Raw genomic sequence first — 21,169 nt, forward strand, 5'->3', positions numbered from 1 at the left:
TCCGGCATGCGTTGTAGAGAAAGTCCCGAACACGGTTATCCACACCTGAGCAGTAACTTTCCTTTTCGTCAATTCTTTTTCCTAACCCTTCTATTGTCCTTCTTACCCCCCCCCTCCTCACCATCTCTATTATACTTCCAACACCCCTGGTTCCGGTGGACGGTGCTCAGTTTGTGCAGTCCGATCGGACTAACGACTCCTTTCTTTGTTTCCCACACGCCCTCCACGGACTACCCGGAGTCGCTGAGCAAAGAAGACTTGGGCCGAAGCAAGCATGAAGAGAACCGGTCCCGAAGAAGAGACCCGGAACTTGACCCTTCTGAGCCCGACTTTACGTTCCTTTTCCCCGCTTATTTTGTACAATTCTAATAAAGCATTAACATTGCTCACCTGATACAGCCTCCACGCCTGTTTGTCCGGCCCGCACTCCCCCCACGTTCACAAGGTTCCAAGCTTGTAGCAGAAGTCTTGGGATGGGGTGATGTCTGTGGCTTCGCTGTGTGGGTTGGTGAATTCTTGAATGAAAAGTTTATTCGAGCTGTTGGAGTTGGCCAGGATTTGGTTGTGGATGAAGTTCCTCTTGGTGGCTCTGATCTGGTTGTGGTAGTCCGTCAAGGCATCCTTGTAGGTGGTGAGGTTTTCGGTTGTCCTGGTGTTTCTCCAGTTCTTTTCCAGGCTTCTGCAGGTGTGTTTGGCTTCTTGGAGAGCGGTGGTGAGCCAGGTGGCTTTCCTGGGGGGTTGTGGCGTAGAGGGGCGAGCTCGTTTGCGCGGCTGGAGATCCGGGCCTGGAGTTATCTGGCTGCGTAGTTTGCGTCGGGTGCCCAGGTGTGTTTGTCTCGGGTGAGGGTGGAGTTAATTTGCTTGTCGGTAACCTTGCTCCAGTTCCTTCGTGGTGGGCGTGGGGCTGGTTGGGGTGCCTTGGGTTTGTTGATGACGAAGTGTATGCAGTGGTGGTCGGTCCATGGCGGCTGCATGTGTGGCTGAATTGGATGCTGTTTCCTGCCACAAAGATCGGGTCCAGGGTGTGTCCTGCTCTGTGGGTCGGTGTATTGACGAGTTGTTTAAGTCTGATGCTGGCGAGGTTGTCACGAAGGATAGTGGAGTTGGCATCGCTGGGGTTGTCAAGGTGGAAGTTCAGGTCTCCAATGAGTAAGTAGTTTTTTGAGGAAATGGCTTGGGGTGCGAAGAAGTCGGTGATGATGGTGGCGAAGGGTGTTCGGGGGCCGGGGGCTCTGCAGACGAGGGTTCCTCGGAGTGTGGCTTTGTGGGTGGTATAGATCTGGAAGTGCAGGTGTTTGTCAGAGGGGAAGGTTTCGATGGAGGTTATCAGGCGGAGGGTGCTCTTGTGGGTGATGGCAAGGCTCCCTCCTGGGTGGTTGAGGCAGTCTTTTCTCTGGATCTTGTATCCGTCTGAGATGGCGGTGGTGATGTCGGGGGCAGAAGATGCTTTGGTCCAGGTCACTGTGACGAAGGCGATGTCGGGCGAGGGAGAGTTGAGTAGGTCCCAGATTTCCATGGCGTGTTTGTGTACGGAGAGTACGTTGAGGAGGATGCATTTTAGGGTGTCGCCAGTGCTGGCGTCGCCAGTGTTGGAGACCAGGGTGGCGGTGAGAGTCTGGCGGCAGTGGAGGCAGGAGAACTGGCAGTGGGTCGTGTTCGGCGAGGCCTGTTGGCATCCTTTGAGTCTTCCAGGGTTGAGTGCGAGGAGGGTGGTGGTGTCGTAGTGATAGGTAGTGGGAGGTTCAGGGTTCCTGGCGCTGGCTGCGGTCGGGTCACCGACGGGCGGAGGCGGGCTTGCCTATGTTGCGCCTTCGGCGTGCTGGCAGCGTGTCCTCTGAGCCACAACAGGGGAGGTGGGAGGGAGGAGAGGCTAGGAGGCAGGAGTGGGGGAATTCCGGGGTCGGAGGTGGAGAGGGGCAGCAGCGGCAAAAGGAACAGGCAGGCACGAGAAAATAAAAACAGTGCTGGAATTAGAGCAAGACACAGATGGGCACAATAACAGTGGCATAACATGGAAAAATTAAGGAAAAAAACGGCGGAGATAGGGTATGTTGGTTGCAGGCAGTCTGGTCCCAATTGGAGCAGTCAGCAGGCGCGGGAACGGGCAGCAGCCTTGAACCTCCAAAGGAGGAGGTCGGGGTCTGGAGGCAAGAGACGGCAGAGAGAGTGGACCTAGAAAAACCCAGAGAGCTTGGTGGTCCAAGCCTCGACATCCAACAGCATGTTCACTTCTGTTCTGTTCCCAAGAAGCTGGACTATCTTGGTAAGAAGATGTTTTCTTCCGCCAGCTTAGGACTGCAGTCGGTGAACACCGCATGTCTCTTGGGCCGTTACATCCACTCTGTTTGGGATATAGTTTCTTAAGTGCTGCCACAATGTCCAGAGGAGGCCCGGGTCACACTCTCCTGTGCGGTCGCAGGAGACAGAGACGCAGCTAAGTTCGCCATACACTTTTGGCTGGACACCACCGAATCGCTGGGTAGACCGATTTCTACGCCAGTAGCCCTAAGGTGCCACACCTAACTGAAATCCACTGGCTTTTCTGGGATGTCCAATCGACTCTTTTGGACATGCCCTAAGATGGCCGTCGCTTGTTAGGCGACAAGGTAGACAGTGCGCTCAAGTGCTTCAAGGATTCTAGAGCTAAGGCCAGATCCTTGGGCCTCGCTGCCACCTCTTGTCCTGTACAGTCAGCCTTTCGCCCCTTCCGTAGGGATACCAAACCACCTTCCACCCTGGGCCACACCTGACGCAAGCTACCCAGCATCTGCGCTGCCAGTGACGCGGGACTCATGTGGAGAAGTGTGGCTCAGGGGTTAGAGGCGGCAGACCCGGAAGCTGAGATCGGCCCTGGACCAGGGTTCAATTCCCCACCTCGGCGGGTCTTGGGCTAAAAAATTCCACGGACTCGATAATTCTCGCTCCGGTGCCTTCTCGACTCACGGGTTCACACTCTGCGACTCTGGGCAGTAGCTTGCTTAATCTCCACAACGGCCCCTCGCGGCGGGATGCCTGGCTTTCACCTTGTGGATGCCCTGCCGGGGTTATCTCACAGGGGAATATCAGGACGGGTTCCCTAAGCAAGCGCCGGGAAACCCTTTGTGGGTAGCTGTGCGCTATATAAGCTCAAATACATTTACATTTACATTTACATTTACTCATCACTGTGGGTCTGGGGGCCAGCGGGGGAGCCAGTCCACCAGTGCCCCCTCTGCAGCAGCCTCTAAGCCTTACTAGTCCAACCTTTCAGGGCCACCAGTTGCCAGTGGACGGCACTATCTGCTATCACCTTCCCCACTGGTACAACATCACGTCGACAGGTGAGTTTTATAGATAGTCCGAAGGGGCTACTCCCTCCCCTTCAAGACTACCCCTCCCTCCATGCCACCAACTCTCCATCGCATGTCATTCCCAATGGGCACGCATATTGAGAGGCTCATTAATATTCATGAGCCTCGCAATCTGCGACCCCATTTGGAATCGCAAACAGTGTTAAACACACTGTTGTACATTCCGAATAGCGCCTCTCAAATTGAGAGTCGCAAATGTGACGCAATTTGTGAGGCACTATTTGTCAGGTCGTACATCTGGCCTTTAATGTTGTATTTGGAGTTTAGCTGATAGTTGGTGGCAATGTGGTTAACCCCTTAAGTGCTGCTGACGGCCAACGGTCGTCAGCAGCGCTACCTCCCCTGTGCTGCGCACGACCATTGGACGTCCATTCAGCACTGGTTCCAATGGACAGCGCAGCACTGGGGAGGGATGTTTACACGCAGCTAAGGTGTTAATAGTCCATATTGTTGACAAATTCAGAGAGATTGTAATGAGATTGACAGCAATTAAGATGACCCAGGGGCTAGCAAACCACACACCCAAAGTATGGTCGAAAGTATTGAATAAAGGATCTAGAATGACTTGAAACAGATTTGCCAAGGAAAATCTACAGGAATATGATGGTGCAAGAGGCATGGACAGTATTGTTGATTGATTTATTGATTGTTTAACACTAAAAGTCAATACATTCGTTTTTAAGAAATAAGTATTACCTCCAATCCAGGAGGTGTAACCCTAAAAAGGGTGAAGTACATTTATCCTCAGCTAGGATGAGTAAAAACTGTGTGAAAGTCCAAATGTCTGTCAGGTGTTTCTATCTGAATATATTCATCAGTTGGAGACATGGACAGATACTGCTTAAAAGTCTTGTGAGCTATAGTTCTACTTCGCCATTAGGAAGTACGGTTGTTCATGGTACGTTTCGAAGAAAAATCACATTGTCCGAGGAACGCTTCTTTTGTTGTCATACCAGCCACTTTCTTCTTATAGTAAGCTTGTTAATCAAACCTTTCTCCACCATCTCTACACTAGATTCAACGTCTCATGATTGTACTTTCTAAGCCTTCTGTCTTGTGTACATGTCTTACCTACCTTACCTCTGAGTCGTGATAAGAACAGCAATCAAGGTACTGACATAGGTTTAAGCAACCCTTCCGGACTCGTGCTGTGGAGAAGATCCAATCTGTGCTTTCTGTTTAGCTTTCATCTTTTTCTTGGTTTGAGAAGCTTACTCCTTTACTGCACCCTCTTCCTTAGTCTTACTCTTGATAAACGATTTACTTACCTTCTGGAACGCTCTGTCTGGTAGAGACTCAATATTTTCAGCAGTACCTCTGTGGACTGATAGGTGATGCAGGCTCTCTCAAATTGGTGTGCAGAATACTAGACTTATTAATAGATCGAGTCCAATCACAGAACGGGGAGGAGCAGTCCGGAATCTGTGGCTAAATAGTCTCTACCAGAAAGAGCATTACCATATGCAAATTACTTGCCCCTCAATTAGAGACTTCTAGCTGCAGACCTCTTGAACAACTATCAATGCAGTAACTATTTAGGAGTGGGCCTGAACGCCCTACAGGACAGACCAGGCAAAATGACCCTCTCTGCGAACCTGACTGTCAAGTAAAGAGAGCTTGGAAAAGTATGTAGGGGCGCCCATGTAGCTGCCTAGCAAATGTCCAGGACATGGACTACATGTGCCAATGTAGTGGTTGCAATTTTGCATTCAGTCCTCCTGGAGACAGTTTTTTCGCCATTGATCCTAATGCAGAGCACGATCCAGCAAGAGATTGTTCTCTTCTGCACAGCTTTGCCTTTTTTTCACTCCAGAGAATCCCACTAAGAGCTGATCATCTACACAGTGTTCTCTGGTATTATAGATATTCCTGTTAGCTAATGAGGATTTCATAATGATCAGACTACATATACTGCACAAAAATTGGTGCAGGTGTATATGCAATAAAATGCCTAGTAGCAACCTCTAATGGTTGAAATTCTACCCAAGTGTAAAATATTTCAAATGGATAAGCTTGTTGTATTTGCAATGATTACTACTCATTCAAAGTTTGAATTTTTCACGTGAAGATTAATGGTAAAGTTGTAAAATAATAAAGACCAAAAAGAAAAAAAGCACTTGTGCAAGGCCCGTTAGAGTACTCAGATACCAAGCCCCACACCGGGAACCTTGATACACTTTAATAAGCCCACTTGGAAATGTGATCCAGGAGAGACTATGACTCCCAGTGAGGACCAGTCTTGGACCAAGTTACCAGCTCGGTGGGAGAAATAGACCGGATGAGACCCAGACATCCTTCACAGTTTACCTAGATAGCTCTAAATAGAGCTTATTGTGTAATCCTCAAATTCTGCCAGAGACAGCCTGGAATATATTTTATTTAAAGTGTATTACTAAAACGCCTGTCCCCAAAGCATGTACATGCCATTAGTCCAAAAAGCAAATTGCAGGTATAAGCAATATTGCAAAACCTATAATTAATATGAAAAGTTGCAACATAATTGATATTAAAGTCAACCTTTGGTGCAATCTAAGAAGGAATCAATTCACGTTGTTTCCCTTCTTCTCTATTCCTAGTTAATGTCGACATTAGCATCAAAATAACTCTGGGTGCAGTTGGCATAGCGGGGCTACGCGGAGGTCCAGGGAGTTGCGAACAATTAACGTGGACCTCCGCTATGCGAGAAATGCAAGGGTGCGCACGCATGCACAGTTTTCGCAAGGATTAGAAGAGATGGCAAGGAAGAGGAGGAGAGCAGCCCAGGGACACTCCACGGTTGGAGCAGAGTTCTCCGCCCGCCCCTACATCAAAATCTTTCCAAAAATACGAGCTTCCCCAATGGTGCAAACAACACACACTCATCATGTTTGGATCTTCCAGTCTGCCAATCTTAGTCTGTTTTGTCACTGTTCTGAAGCAAGAAAGAAATTGTACAGCAAATGTGGCCTTAGGACAAACTGTCACAGTAGCTCCTCCTGGAAGGTCTTAAGCTTAACTCTCCCCAAAAGAATCTCACAGAGACTTATATAACGCGTCTCAGCATTGGTATGAGAAAAATGAATCCTGTGATATGCAATGTAAAATTTAAACAAAAATATGTGAACTCCCTAGCACAGGCTCCTAAAGAAAAAGTGGTTTTCATCTAAACCTCATATTGTATGCATATATGGCATATGAACTATTGATACACCTTAACACTATACCAAAACTTTGTTATACTATGCATAACATAAATGAAATGGCAATCGTGAAATATATGTAAATAATAATGAGAACATGAATAAATGTAGGCTGTCAGAGGGTTTAAACGCAAAAATAAGACAGGCACGGAACACCCTTACATTTAGATAATAGTGCTCAGACCACCTGCCTTGGACTGAAACGGACAGTGAAAAAACATAATTCTGAAGAATCCTCTCAAGCTAGGGAAAACGTTGTTTGCATTTTAATGTTCTAAAGGAGTCTCATTATAGACCTGCTTAGAGTCAATGCCTACAATGTCCAACTTTTGAAACAAGGTGCAGGACCCATTCATAGAAGGATGACCTACTGCACGTGAACTTATAATAGATGCAGGCTACCACAAACCATATACCCCCTTGGAGATGTTCTCAAACACAAAACATTTCAACTGGAAATTAGCACAGTCAACACTGCCTTTAATTACTGGTTTGCATACATACCACAGTTGTCTAAGTTAAGTAAAGAGCGCAGACAGATAATGGCACAGACAAAATCACTCGAATAACATCTGTAACAATACAAACCTTTTTCAGCTTAGACTGGTCATCCTTGTAAGTGATCATTAAGGCAAGGGCCAGATCCCCCTTTTCTCGCCGAGTGCCCTCACAAAGCAAGGGATGTTCTGCCTCGCTCACAGTTGTCTTCATCCCTGACATATATTTAAAGGAGAGAAGAAAAATCAATTAACAATCAATGTCACATTGTCACATTTTTCAACAGAGTTTCATTCACGAGTCAATGTCAAATCTGTGAAAAGGCATAATTGCAAGTGAGACTGTCAAAGTCTTTCAGTGGTATAATTTACGGATCAAAAGGATGGTTCTTTTTAAAACGCACATATCAGGGAATGTCCATGATGGCGAAGAAGTGAGAGCCTCCTTTTCTCACTCTGTGCAAGGCTCTGCAATACCTCATTCTCTTGCCCACCATCCAACGCTGACTGTAGGTGTCCTCGCCATGATGGTGACCAGTGGCATCTGGGATAAGCCCAGACTCTATGTCAGGACCGGAGGCTCAGATTATGCTTAGTCTTTCTCCTCGTTATTAACATGACACATTTCATAGCAGGAAGGAAGACACATTTTTTATAGAAAACTTATATGAATCATAAGTAAAAAAAACATGACTAAAACATCAACTGCCATGACACCGAGGGAGGTCTCCAACACAATAGTCCCTCCATAGTGTCCATGAACAGCACATAATCCTTTTACACTTTAGGTTCCTCCTCTTTATCCACTGCTTCGCAGCCAGTTAAGTCAGCTTTTCTTCATCTTATGTGGTTTTGTTATAATTGCGGAGTTATTGCTGTAAAATTATCGACTAAGTCTACCTTGGGGAAACACGTTCTGCGTCGCCCCCGGGATACATTCATTAGGTGTTGTTGTGCGCATCTTGTTTCTCTTACAGATTCCATCTGGCCGTGGGAGCATTTTGCGCTCCTTACGCGGCCAGCGCTATGTTGACGGCGGTGCTCTGAAGGCCTGTAGTAAGGCTTATAGGTCCATTGTCGATTACCATGAGCTTCGCTGCCATGAACCTGCTTTTGCGCACGACATTGCAAGCATCTATTTCGCAACACTTATTTGTGCCCCTTTTACACATGAGAACTGTCTGCTTTGCAGGTTCTTTGCTGTGCTCTGAGGTTTAGTCTGCAAACGATGTTCAAGGTTAAACAACAATGCCCCTTGTTATTCTGTTCTGATCTGTCCCTCTCACCTAGACCTAACAGGCTACACACCAGTGGCGGCTGGTGGCATTTGAAAGTGGTGAGGCATAAATCCGAACCCGATTGTCATAAGGAGGGTCTGGGGGGGTTCTCCGCCCGGGATTTTTTTTTTTTTAAGTGGAACAATTGTGCATTTTCCAGCACATTTGAGGGGAGCCTATTACTTACCTGGTCCTTGCCGCCACCGCCTTGAGTCACAGGAGCAGAGTGCTGTCAGCGCGAAGGAGCGCAAAACACCGACGCCGCCACCGCCAAGAGTCCCAGGGCACCGGACTCCGCGCCGCCGCTCCGGGAGACCACAAATCCCGGCAGGCCTCGCGGCGGCGCGTGTGCAGTGACGCGGGACGTCGCGCTTCAGAGGGCGCCAGAGCCCTAGAAAGGAAGGAGAGCCCCGGCAAGCGGGGGGAGCCTATTACTTACCTGGTCCTTGCCGCCACCGCCTTGAGTCACAGGAGCAGAGTGCTGTCAGCGCGAAGGAGCGCAAAACACCGACGCCGCCACCGCCAAGAGTCCCAGGGCACCGGACTCCGCGCCGCCGCTCCGGGAGACCACAAATCCCGGCAGGCCTCGCGGCGGCGCGTGTGCAGTGACGCGGGACGTCGCGCTTCAGAGGGCGCCAGAGCCCTAGAAAGGAAGGAGAGCCCCGGCAAGCGGGGGGAGCCTATTACTTACCTGGTCCTTGCCGCCACCGCCTTGAGTCACAGGAGCAGAGTGCTGTCAGCGCGAAGGAGCGCAAAACACCGACGCCGCCACCGCCAAGAGTCCCAGGGCACCGGACTCCGCGCCGCCGCTCCGGGAGACCACAAATCCCGGCAGGCCTCGCGGCGGCGCGTGTGCAGTGACGCGGGACGTCGCGCTTCAGAGGGCGCCAGAGCCCTAGAAAGGAAGGAGAGCCCCGGCAAGCGGGGGGAGCCTATTACTTACCTGGTCCTTGCCGCCACCGCCTTGAGTCACAGGAGCAGAGTGCTGTCAGCGCGAAGGAGCGCAAAACACCGACGCCGCCACCGCCAAGAGTCCCAGGGCACCGGACTCCGCGCCGCCGCTCCGGGAGACCACAAATCCCGGCAGGCCTCGCGGCGGCGCGTGTGCAGTGACGCGGGACGTCGCGCTTCAGAGGGCGCCAGAGCCCTAGAAAGGAAGGAGAGCCCCGGCAAGCGGGGGGAGCCTATTACTTACCTGGTCCTTGCCGCCACCGCCTTGAGTCACAGGAGCAGAGTGCTGTCAGCGCGAAGGAGCGCAAAACACCGACGCCGCCACCGCCAAGAGTCCCAGGGCACCGGACTCCGCGCCGCCGCTCCGGGAGACCACAAATCCCGGCAGGCCTCGCGGCGGCGCGTGTGCAGTGACGCGGGACGTCGCGCTTCAGAGGGCGCCAGAGCCCTAGAAAGGAAGGAGAGCCCCGGCAAGCGGGGGGAGCCTATTACTTACCTGGTCCTTGCCGCCACCGCCTTGAGTCACAGGAGCAGAGTGCTGTCAGCGCGAAGGAGCGCAAAACACCGACGCCGCCACCGCCAAGAGTCCCAGGGCACCGGACTCCGCGCCGCCGCTCCGGGAGACCACAAATCCCGGCAGGCCTCGCGGCGGCGCGTGTGCAGTGACGCGGGACGTCGCGCTTCAGAGGGCGCCAGAGCCCTAGAAAGGAAGGAGAGCCCCGGCAAGCGGGGGGAGCCTATTACTTACCTGGTCCTTGCCGCCACCGCCTTGAGTCACAGGAGCAGAGTGCTGTCAGCGCGAAGGAGCGCAAAACACCGACGCCGCCACCGCCAAGAGTCCCAGGGCACCGGACTCCGCGCCGCCGCTCCGGGAGACCACAAATCCCGGCAGGCCTCGCGGCGGCGCGTGTGCAGTGACGCGGGACGTCGCGCTTCAGAGGGCGCCAGAGCCCTAGAAAGGAAGGAGAGCCCCGGCAAGCGGGGGGAGCCTATTACTTACCTGGTCCTTGCCGCCACCGCCTTGAGTCACAGGAGCAGAGTGCTGTCAGCGCGAAGGAGCGCAAAACACCGACGCCGCCACCGCCAAGAGTCCCAGGGCACCGGACTCCGCGCCGCCGCTCCGGGAGACCACAAATCCCGGCAGGCCTCGCGGCGGCGCGTGTGCAGTGACGCGGGACGTCGCGCTTCAGAGGGCGCCAGAGCCCTAGAAAGGAAGGAGAGCCCCGGCAAGCGGGGGGAGCCTATTACTTACCTGGTCCTTGCCGCCACCGCCTTGAGTCACAGGAGCAGAGTGCTGTCAGCGCGAAGGAGCGCAAAACACCGACGCCGCCACCGCCAAGAGTCCCAGGGCACCGGACTCCGCGCCGCCGCTCCGGGAGACCACAAATCCCGGCAGGCCTCGCGGCGGCGCGTGTGCAGTGACGCGGGACGTCGCGCTTCAGAGGGCGCCAGAGCCCTAGAAAGGAAGGAGAGCCCCGGCAAGCGGGGGGAGCCTATTACTTACCTGGTCCTTGCCGCCACCGCCTTGAGTCACAGGAGCAGAGTGCTGTCAGCGCGAAGGAGCGCAAAACACCGACGCCGCCACCGCCAAGAGTCCCAGGGCACCGGACTCCGCGCCGCCGCTCCGGGAGACCACAAATCCCGGCAGGCCTCGCGGCGGCGCGTGTGCAGTGACGCGGGACGTCGCGCTTCAGAGGGCGCCAGAGCCCTAGAAAGGAAGGAGAGCCCCGGCAAGCGGGGGGAGCCTATTACTTACCTGGTCCTTGCCGCCACCGCCTTGAGTCACAGGAGCAGAGTGCTGTCAGCGCGAAGGAGCGCAAAACACCGACGCCGCCACCGCCAAGAGTCCCAGGGCACCGGACTCCGCGCCGCCGCTCCGGGAGACCACAAATCCCGGCAGGCCTCGCGGCGGCGCGTGTGCAGTGACGCGGGACGTCGCGCTTCAGAGGGCGCCAGAGCCCTAGAAAGGAAGGAGAGCCCCGGCAAGCGGGGGGAGCCTATTACTTACCTGGTCCTTGCCGCCACCGCCTTGAGTCACAGGAGCAGAGTGCTGTCAGCGCGAAGGAGCGCAAAACACCGACGCCGCCACCGCCAAGAGTCCCAGGGCACCGGACTCCGCGCCGCCGCTCCGGGAGACCACAAATCCCGGCAGGCCTCGCGGCGGCGCGTGTGCAGTGACGCGGGACGTCGCGCTTCAGAGGGCGCCAGAGCCCTAGAAAGGAAGGAGAGCCCCGGCAAGCGGGGGGAGCCTATTACTTACCTGGTCCTTGCCGCCACCGCCTTGAGTCACAGGAGCAGAGTGCTGTCAGCGCGAAGGAGCGCAAAACACCGACGCCGCCACCGCCAAGAGTCCCAGGGCACCGGACTCCGCGCCGCCGCTCCGGGAGACCACAAATCCCGGCAGGCCTCGCGGCGGCGCGTGTGCAGTGACGCGGGACGTCGCGCTTCAGAGGGCGCCAGAGCCCTAGAAAGGAAGGAGAGCCCCGGCAAGCGGGGGGAGCCTATTACTTACCTGGTCCTTGCCGCCACCGCCTTGAGTCACAGGAGCAGAGTGCTGTCAGCGCGAAGGAGCGCAAAACACCGACGCCGCCACCGCCAAGAGTCCCAGGGCACCGGACTCCGCGCCGCCGCTCCGGGAGACCACAAATCCCGGCAGGCCTCGCGGCGGCGCGTGTGCAGTGACGCGGGACGTCGCGCTTCAGAGGGCGCCAGAGCCCTAGAAAGGAAGGAGAGCCCCGGCAAGCGGGGGGAGCCTATTACTTACCTGGTCCTTGCCGCCACCGCCTTGAGTCACAGGAGCAGAGTGCTGTCAGCGCGAAGGAGCGCAAAACACCGACGCCGCCACCGCCAAGAGTCCCAGGGCACCGGACTCCGCGCCGCCGCTCCGGGAGACCACAAATCCCGGCAGGCCTCGCGGCGGCGCGTGTGCAGTGACGCGGGACGTCGCGCTTCAGAGGGCGCCAGAGCCCTAGAAAGGAAGGAGAGCCCCGGCAAGCGGGGGGAGCCTATTACTTACCTGGTCCTTGCCGCCACCGCCTTGAGTCACAGGAGCAGAGTGCTGTCAGCGCGAAGGAGCGCAAAACACCGACGCCGCCACCGCCAAGAGTCCCAGGGCACCGGACTCCGCGCCGCCGCTCCGGGAGACCACAAATCCCGGCAGGCCTCGCGGCGGCGCGTGTGCAGTGACGCGGGACGTCGCGCTTCAGAGGGCGCCAGAGCCCTAGAAAGGAAGGAGAGCCCCCGCGTCGCGGGACGCGAGCGGGACGCCCGGGGCGAAGCCCGGGCAAAGGGCGGGCCGTCTGAGGCCGTCCGAGGTTGTCCAAGGTTGGGTTGGGCCTGGACTCTTGGCTCGCTGCCCTGGAACTGCTGTTGCTGAGCTGTGAATACTGCCGACCAGCCTGAAACGTAAGTTATATTGACTCTGGTTGCTCATATAGTTTATCATGCCCCCTAAAAAGCTAACCACGTCTACTAACACTATGGAAAATTATCTGGTGCAAGTAGTAGAAAAAATCAACCTGGATAGAAGAGCCTCTTTGGGAATAGACTTATCTGCTCAATCTCCATTTATCGATATCGAGGCTGATGACCCTTTTGGCCTTTTAATAAATAACAGCACCAATAGTGCCACTCCTGATTTGTTCCCAGATACTATTACTATACAGCCAAGTGGTACTGTTGCTGGAGCTGAAGATTTGAGTGCCAACGAGGTACTGGCTGATATTACTATTAGCCAGGATCAAACTATCTCTCCTCCAGCACCGGTCCTGGGTAAACGGGAATGCCTTAGGTCAGCCAAGAATCGAGTAGCAAACCCCCCGAGGAAATATTCTGAGGAAGAGGAGCATGATTTGACAAGTGAAGCGTATATTACACTTTCGAACGCTCAATTTAATAAACTAATAACCCTAATGGACTCAAAAATCAAAGGCGCGTTGAAGCCCTTAGTTAGCAAAATAGATAAGCTAACTTCTGAGGTCAACCGTTTGGAAGGTCTACTACAAAAAACAATAGATGACACTGGGAAAGCATCAGAAAGTATTCTTGCAAAGATAGAGGAATCTGTTAATAAATCTGTAATAGCAGCCGTTGGTGGTCATAACACCGTCACTGCCCCGGTAACGAACACCCTAATGGCAAGCAATATCACTCTCCCAGGTGTTTCTCATACTGCCCCCATCCCTGCTCCTGATGTTGAAGACACGTTTACTGAACACGGGACTTTTGAACTTGTGGTTGAAGCTTCTCCATTGGTACTTGTCCTTGCCAATGTTCCAGCTCTGGCTCAAGGTGAGAGGGAAACAGCATCCTCTCTACGAAATAAATCTTTATCATGGTTAACCACCAACATGGTAATTACTCCTTGGGGAAAGCAGCAACTTTCTGAAGAGCTTGTCAAAGCACGAAGGGTTCAGTGGATAGGGGATAGGGTAAAAAAGTTTAAAGGGGAGTGTGTTGTTCTTCACTTCTCTGACCCTGGGGTCTTGCCCAACATCCTACCAAATATCTTGCCACCACAAAGACGAACAACTTCAATTGTTCCTTTGACTTTGGACTTCTTTTACCCAAGAAAGGGAAGCGGACCAAATTCAAGTATTCTAAGAACTAAATGGAACATTGTGACTAAGAGAGGGAGGAAGGATGTTGCCTCAGTTGATTGGGGTCTGGGGCTAGAAAATCGCTTTTCTTCATTATCTAATTTAAGTGACTGTGATTGACAACCACTTATTTCTAATGCTGTGTCTGCACCTGCTGATGCCATAAATTTATCATGTATAGCTCATTACCCTATAGTAACTAGCCCGTTGGGGCCTCTGATTGCTGATCAAACCAGGGCACCGAATTTTACGATTGTAGATCAGGGCACAGAGGGTAACGTGTCAAACATGCATTCTACAACTAATGATATACCTACGACTCCAATTTCAGGGAATATCCTGTCATGGAATGTAGCAGGTATATCTTCTAAAATGGAAAGTGCAGAATGGTTTGAATTCATAAATAGGTATGACCTCTGTATTTTCCAAGAGACTTGGGCATGTGAGCCTACTTTTGCTTTGGGGTATCTAAACTTTTATGTTCCGGCCACCAAGGGTCCCAAAGGGCGACCTATGGGGGGCCTTACCATATGGATTAGGCAGTCCTTAAAGATTGCTGTACAGAGTGTGGAACTTGACCAAAAAGATATTCAGCTTATACGACTGTCCAGTGACCTACCCCTCTCCATGGATGTATATAATATCTATGCCAGGGGTGGTAGTAAAGGTAGATCTGAGGTTCTTATGAGCCTTTCTAATATTCTTGAGATTGAATCTGCAGGAAAAAATATCTTAATTGCAGGTGATTTGAATAGGACATTTGAACCTTTAATCACTGGTGATTCTCCCCTGGGATCAGAGGAAGACAAACTTTGGGACATTCCCACACTTGAGTCCCCCCCGATAACCAGATGGACAGCTGACATCTTAGGTCTAAATGCCATGTGCTTGGAGCATGGGTTACGCGCCCTGAACGGCCGAACCCAATCAGACCGTGTACCTGCCATGACATTTAATAATGGTCGAAGCAAAAGTCGTATTGACTACGTTATTTGTAGTACATCGCTATGGCCATCCCTTATTGACATGGTAGTCACTGCCAGAATAGAAAGTGACCATGACCCGCTATGCGTCTCACATACTTGGTGGACATCTAATGTAAACCTTTCAACTAATTGTCATTTACTTGTGCCGCCAATGATTACGCAATCCAATAATATGCGTAGGTTAAGATGGTCTGGTGTTAAGACGGACCAGCAGGCCCTGGAAAAGATAGGTACAGCTGCAGACAAGGCCATTCGGGCACTGGAAAATATCACTGATTTAGAAAATGGACAGGATGAGGCTAAAAATGTTCATACATCTCTTTTTGATGAAGTTAAAAAAATCTTTTTAAAGCCCGCAAGAAATATCAAGGCTTGTCCATTCAAAACAGCAAAGTGGTATAACCAAGATTGCAGGAAAGCAAGATTGAAATTAGGAGCTGCAATTAAAAATAACAATCTGTCTGAGACTCGGTCTGCTAGAAAACACTATAAAAATTGTATCGCCAGGGCAAAAAAAGATTGGGACGAAGACCATTGGCAGAAATTGAGATGTGCTAGTGAAAGTAAAAATTCTAGACAATTCTGGCACATCGTCAAATGGGGACATGATAGACCTTCAGAGCCTCCTAATAATAATGTCCCTCATGACGCCTGGGTTACGTTCTTCAAAGAGCAGTATTCTTCTAGGGGTCAGCCTGCTAGCAATAATAACCCCACTTATGTGTTCGCAGAGGAAGATGTTTTCATGTTAGGCGAAATCCTGTCTGCTTTGAAATCCGTCCATAGGGGGAGAGCACCGGGTAATGATGGTGTCCCGGCAGATGTCTTCTTAGATGACACTGACCGGTGGAGTAAGTACATCTGCCTTTTACTAAACCTCTTAGCAAGAGGCGCTGAAATCCCGGTTTCTTGGAGGGGCGCCGTCATTATACCAGTATACAAAAAGGGGGATCGTGCGCAACCCTGCAACTATCGCCCAATCAGCCTAATAGACACAGTCCAAAAGGTGGTAGGACGTGTTATTATTAACAATCTGCTTGACTGGGCAGAGGAGCAGAACATTTTATCCCCTTTTCAGGCTGGCTTTCGCAAAGCAACAAGTACTGTAGATCAGGTCTTTCGCTTTCAACTAATACAATGGCGGACAGTGGTACTGGGCGGATGCAGCCTGTATGCAGCTTTTGTTGACTTGCGGGCTGCTTTCGACCTGGTGCCGAGGGCAAAATTGTGGGAGGTGCTGGCTGCCCTAGGGGTCCCGATGATTATCCTAACTTTGATTATGAGACTTCATGAGGGCACTTATGCAAAGATTCAATGGGGAGGCTATGGCAATGACACTATTGACTTCCCTGTCGAGCGGGGGGTTCGGCAGGGTTGTTCAATGGCTCCAACACTGTTTACTCTTTTTATAAATGGAATCGTTCCTCTTATGCAAGCTCAGCCTGTAGATGCTCCCTCTCTTGCTGGTGCAAAAGTCCCAATTTTAATGTTCGCAGACGACACCCTAATTTTATCAAAATCCCCAAGTGGTCTGCAAAAGGCATTGATAATCTTTGATACATTTTGTTGTGATCATGGCTTGGAGGTAAATGCAGCTAAGACAAAGCTCATGGTTTTTAATCCCAGTAGAAAATTTAAACCTAAAATTACCTTGAGTGGGCGCTGCCTTGAAGTCATGAACTCCTTTACATATTTGGGGATACATATCTCAAACAACAATAGATGGAACCACCACTTAGACTTAGCCATATTAAGGCATAAACAGCACGCGAAATCCCTAACTAAGCCAATCAAACCGCCACTGATCATTTATGAGGCTAAAGCAATAGGGTCTGCACTATACGGGGCAGAACTGTGGGGGCAAGAAAACCTCCATGAGTTACAGAGGTCAGAGAATAGCTTTCTCCGTAAATTAACTGGTACCCCACAGAGTACACCCCTCTTGCCACTCAGATATGAACTTGGTAGAAAGGAAATTTCTGCAATGTGTAAACTTCGACCAATATTATATTGGCGCAGAATCTGGACCACCCCTGAATTGTTACAATATGCAGAAGGATTTGCTGATGTTATCAAGGCAGATCGATTTCATGAAATCAAATGGTTTAGATCTTTGAGAACTGCATTAATTGAACTAGGGCTGAGCGAACTGTGGTCGGATCCTACCGGGTCCTCCTTTCCACCAAAGTTGTTTATAAAAAATCTCTACTGGGAACATGTTGCAAACAAGAGCCTTCTTAGTAATAGTAACGGGTCTATGACGACTGCCTTCCTCGAAGCTAAATTGTTTCCTATGTTTGAGATGTACTGGGATATTATATCTAAATCCCTGGATAGGAAACTGTTTTTCCAACTGAGGGCTGGCTCACTACCTCTTGGTAATTTAACATCTAAATGGAGAAATAGAGGCCCAGCAACTTGTTTAGCATGCGGGGAAGGGAATGAGACTCTGGGGCATTTCTTGTTTGTCTGCCAAGCATACTCTGTTCCGAGACGTGTCTGGCTGGCTCCCATGTGCAGGAATTTGGGCACAAAAAGCTCTATGGTAGCCTTACGAATCATTAAAACTACGCCTTTAAATTGGATTGTCATAGCAACTGCAAAGTATTTGGGGTGGGCATGGGTAATTAGGCAGAGACTGCTAGTAGAGTGACTACTCTCTGCCTAGTTGTTCAGGGACTGCTAGTTTATCTATTCTCTGTTCCCATGCCTGGAGTCTTTCTGACGAAAACTTATTTAAATTAATTCTTAATCATGTATGTTTTTACAATATGAACTTTGCACCTTGATGTTTACAACTTGATGAAATCTGTTTTTTTTAAAAACTAGGAAATATTTCCTTTTTAATGTGTTTGTGCTCAAGGTCATGCTGACCTTGTAATTTAATTGTATTTTTATTATGTGTTTGTTTGTCTGCTTTTATGAGTAATTACTCGAATAAAGCACTTTTGACTTGACTTGACAGGAAGCAAAAAGGTTAATAAAGCACTTGTGAAATTGTAGCTATTACATCAATACAGAGATTTTATATGATAATGACTTAGGTAGCTGTTTATTCAGTATAAAAAAAAAATGTGTATATGCGTGTCTCTGCTTTGTATATCGCAGTCATTTCAGAAAGACTAGCTTTGCTCAGAGTTTAATGAAATGACCAGTCTGTTCATTCATATTTATTTATGGTCTGTTGTAGTGCCTACATGGTACTGTAAACCACCTGAGAGGGCTTGAGGGTTATGGAGAAAGGCAAACAAGTAGACATTTGTAATAGACACCATTGGTCGCTAGAATGATATGCCCAAGCTGTTCTTGTGGCAGGGAGCTTAGGGAACAGCCAATGAAGAACCCTATTGGAACCCTATAGGAGTGCGGGGGGGGGGGGCGCAGAACGCCGGAGTCAGGTGTCTGAAAGGAAACCAGGAATAAAGAAAAGGTTTGCGTGATGTCATCCCGAGCTGTAGTGCGAACACCAAATCGTCCGTCTCCAAAAACCCTCCCATCCTGCAGATCACCTCTTGTTATGTGCTCCAGCATGGGCCTTTGCCATGAGTCTAATGTCCGGCTCTGCCTTCAGCACACTCTGGGGACATCCCGTTATGGAATTTTGATCTGACAACGATGGGACTATAATAATAATAATAAAGAAATTTGTAAAGCGCATGGTTACGCCATCTCGGCGTATCCCCGCGGTGGTTGAGAGGAAATGACATTAACCACAACTAAGGAGCCCTTCATACTAGCCGGAGAACAGATATGTCTTAAGCAGCTTTCTAAATTTCGCTTCAGAGCATTCCAACCTAAGTTTTAGCGGGAGCTTATTCCAGTTCTGAGCAGCCCGGACCCTGAAAGAATGACCCCCCCATTCTGGCCTTCTTTACCTTCGGAATTACCAACAGCCCCGTCCCAATAGATCTAAGAGACCTCCTTGGCACATACCTCGTGACCAGGTCGCTCAAGTAGGCAGGGCCAGCGTTCTGAGAAATACGATGACAGATGCATAGAGTCTTAAACATGACTCTTTCCTCAACTGGGAGCCAGTGCAGTGAGTCTAGGGCTTTTTTTTGAAGCCGCTCTCCTAGGCTGCATAAGAACCAGCCTTGCGGCCGCATTCTGCAAGACTTGTAGTCTTCCAAGACCCTTTGCTTCACTTCCATGTGCCCATACGTGGAGCTCAAACCCCGGAGAGGTGTACTAAAAGGAAATGATTTGACTGCTCTGTTTAAAAAAAAATTGTATTTGTCAAGTAGTATTTATTTCAACCGCTTCTTCGGGCAGCAACTATATGACTCACATATTGACATAGAGGGAAACACACACTGTTCAAGGGCGCTGGCTTATTTTCACTTTAGAGACTGCCACAATGCCACAGATCTCATATACAAAGACTCTCCTCAAATCCTCACACACATCTAGACTACCTCAAAAGTACTACTACTAACTACTCCAGGCATCAAACAAGGACAAAGCATAACCAAAGGACAAGGACAATCATCACCAGCCTGCCTCATACCAGTGGATTGCCACTTAAATCACATTCCTGCAAATAGGCTACAAAAATGAAAGGTTCCAAAATTGTCCTAAAAGTCAATTTCGTGACATTTCCTATAAACAATAAACAATGATTACTAAAGAAAATGAGCAAACTAAAACATGCATTCATCATAAATAAAAAAAGATGGCACATATTTGCAAAGAAGTTGTCCTTGTTAAATAACAATTTGAAAAAAATCATAAAAAAACACCTGGAGCACCATTACCGCAGCACGATAATGCACACACCTCACCATCAAGAAGGTGTCCCTTATGTTTAGACTTGTATTATGACCAGAAGGGATACAGAACCGAACCCTGAGCATCTAGATGAATTGCAGGGCCAAGAGGGGCTCAAAATCGATTGTCTTGGCTTTGTGGGCTTGGATGTCTGAGATACTAAAAGCCAGGTATATGAGCTGTGACAATTTATTAATAAACTGCATGATTACTTAAAATCTTTACAGTATAAGGTAAAAAAAAGTTAAAAAAAAGCTTGATGAGCGTCCTGTCCCCGCCCCCACGTGTCCCATCCACTCATAGAAGTAAATATCACTTTAAGTTAAAATACTAACATATTGGTACTGTTTAGTTGACCAATACAGAGTTCTTTTAAAAGGAGTAGAGTGTAGGTTGCACCAATGTTTCCCAACTGATTAGGGGAGGAACATGAAAGTTCGGTAAAATCAATTCGTGCACCATGGGCGGTTGACGATAGATGAATACCTCGTGGAGCTTAAAACCAGCCCAGGTTAAATGACTGGGGCCGGAGGATTCCAGTTACTTTGCAGACACTACCGTTAATTGGGAGTCGAGTGCCATTTTTACCTGGTGTATGAATTTCCCAACTCTGGCTATCAAGCAGGTCGTGGAGACTGAGAGGCACCAGTCCGAAGCCTCTCTACAAGTTCTATAGTCCGTGTTCCGTAAAATCGGAAGCAACAAACGATGGCGGACATTGGCCAACTTTGTGCAACAGCACAACAAGTGTAGCCAGGATTCTCTGCGGTAGTTGCATAGACAGGCTATGGTGCCATCCGTACGGGCCCATTTGGGGTTGAAGTCCACGATCCTGAGGGCCAAAAGGCGAAAGTACAGAATTTTCTGTCTCGCATAAGTGGATACTGGGTCTTGCAGGTAAGGTTGGGGTTTACCTGGAATATATGATTTGTCCAGGGCCTGAGTTAGTGGATTTTGCCGCAGAGATGCAAGGTCCAGCCCAAAAGATATGATCTTGACTTGGCGCTTAACAGCTTGAGCCCAGGCTAAAAATGGAATTTTGTGCAGGGGCAAACTCCTTCTCTCGATTTTCAATGCTTCAATAGCTTGTTCTAGCTTTGAGTGCCAGGGAGAGCCCACCTCATCAAAGATTGATTTTAGGGAGTGCTTTAGCATATGTTCTGGCGCTTTCAATACTCTAATGTAGAATTTTAACAGGTCCCCCAGTAATGCCAGCTCTGGGCACTTAAGGCTTATTTCTAGCCTTAATCTGTTGTTCCTTGCATATCTGGAGGCCTGTAACACCATCTTATAGGCTTTCGCCTGGGCCGCGTTGACCACTTTGTCAAATGCACCCGGGTGGCCTATATGCCCAGACGAGATGGCAAGGATCAGTTTTGCCCTGAACACTGTCAACATTGGTTCTGCTGAGGGACTGCCCAAGCGATGACTTGGGAGTCTTTACGACAGAATGGTTTTGTCAGTTTTAGGTTTGAGCTCCTTCAGGTGTTTAACTGCAGAGGCACTCTCAGAGACCCAGGTGCCCAGATAGTTATAGGAAGGGGCAGTGAGAATATGGTGCTCC

At 49.9% G+C, this 21,169-nt stretch overlaps 1 protein-coding gene across 1 annotated transcript in view; it reads right to left on the reverse strand.

Annotated features, from left to right (window-relative positions):
- Positions 1–21,169, reverse strand: part of ZSWIM8 (zinc finger SWIM-type containing 8) — a 2,802,584-nt gene that overhangs the window by 1,306,488 nt on the left and 1,474,927 nt on the right. The window contains exon 15 of the mRNA XM_086922151.1: positions 7,118–7,242. Coding sequence (XP_086778277.1) covers positions 7,118–7,242 — 125 coding nt within the window. The remainder of the gene's footprint in view (positions 1–7,117; positions 7,243–21,169) is intronic.

The sequence above is a fragment of the Lissotriton vulgaris genome, chromosome 5 (assembly GCF_964263255.1).
Source record: "Lissotriton vulgaris chromosome 5, aLisVul1.2, whole genome shotgun sequence".
Taxonomy (NCBI): Eukaryota; Metazoa; Chordata; class Amphibia; order Caudata; family Salamandridae; genus Lissotriton; species Lissotriton vulgaris.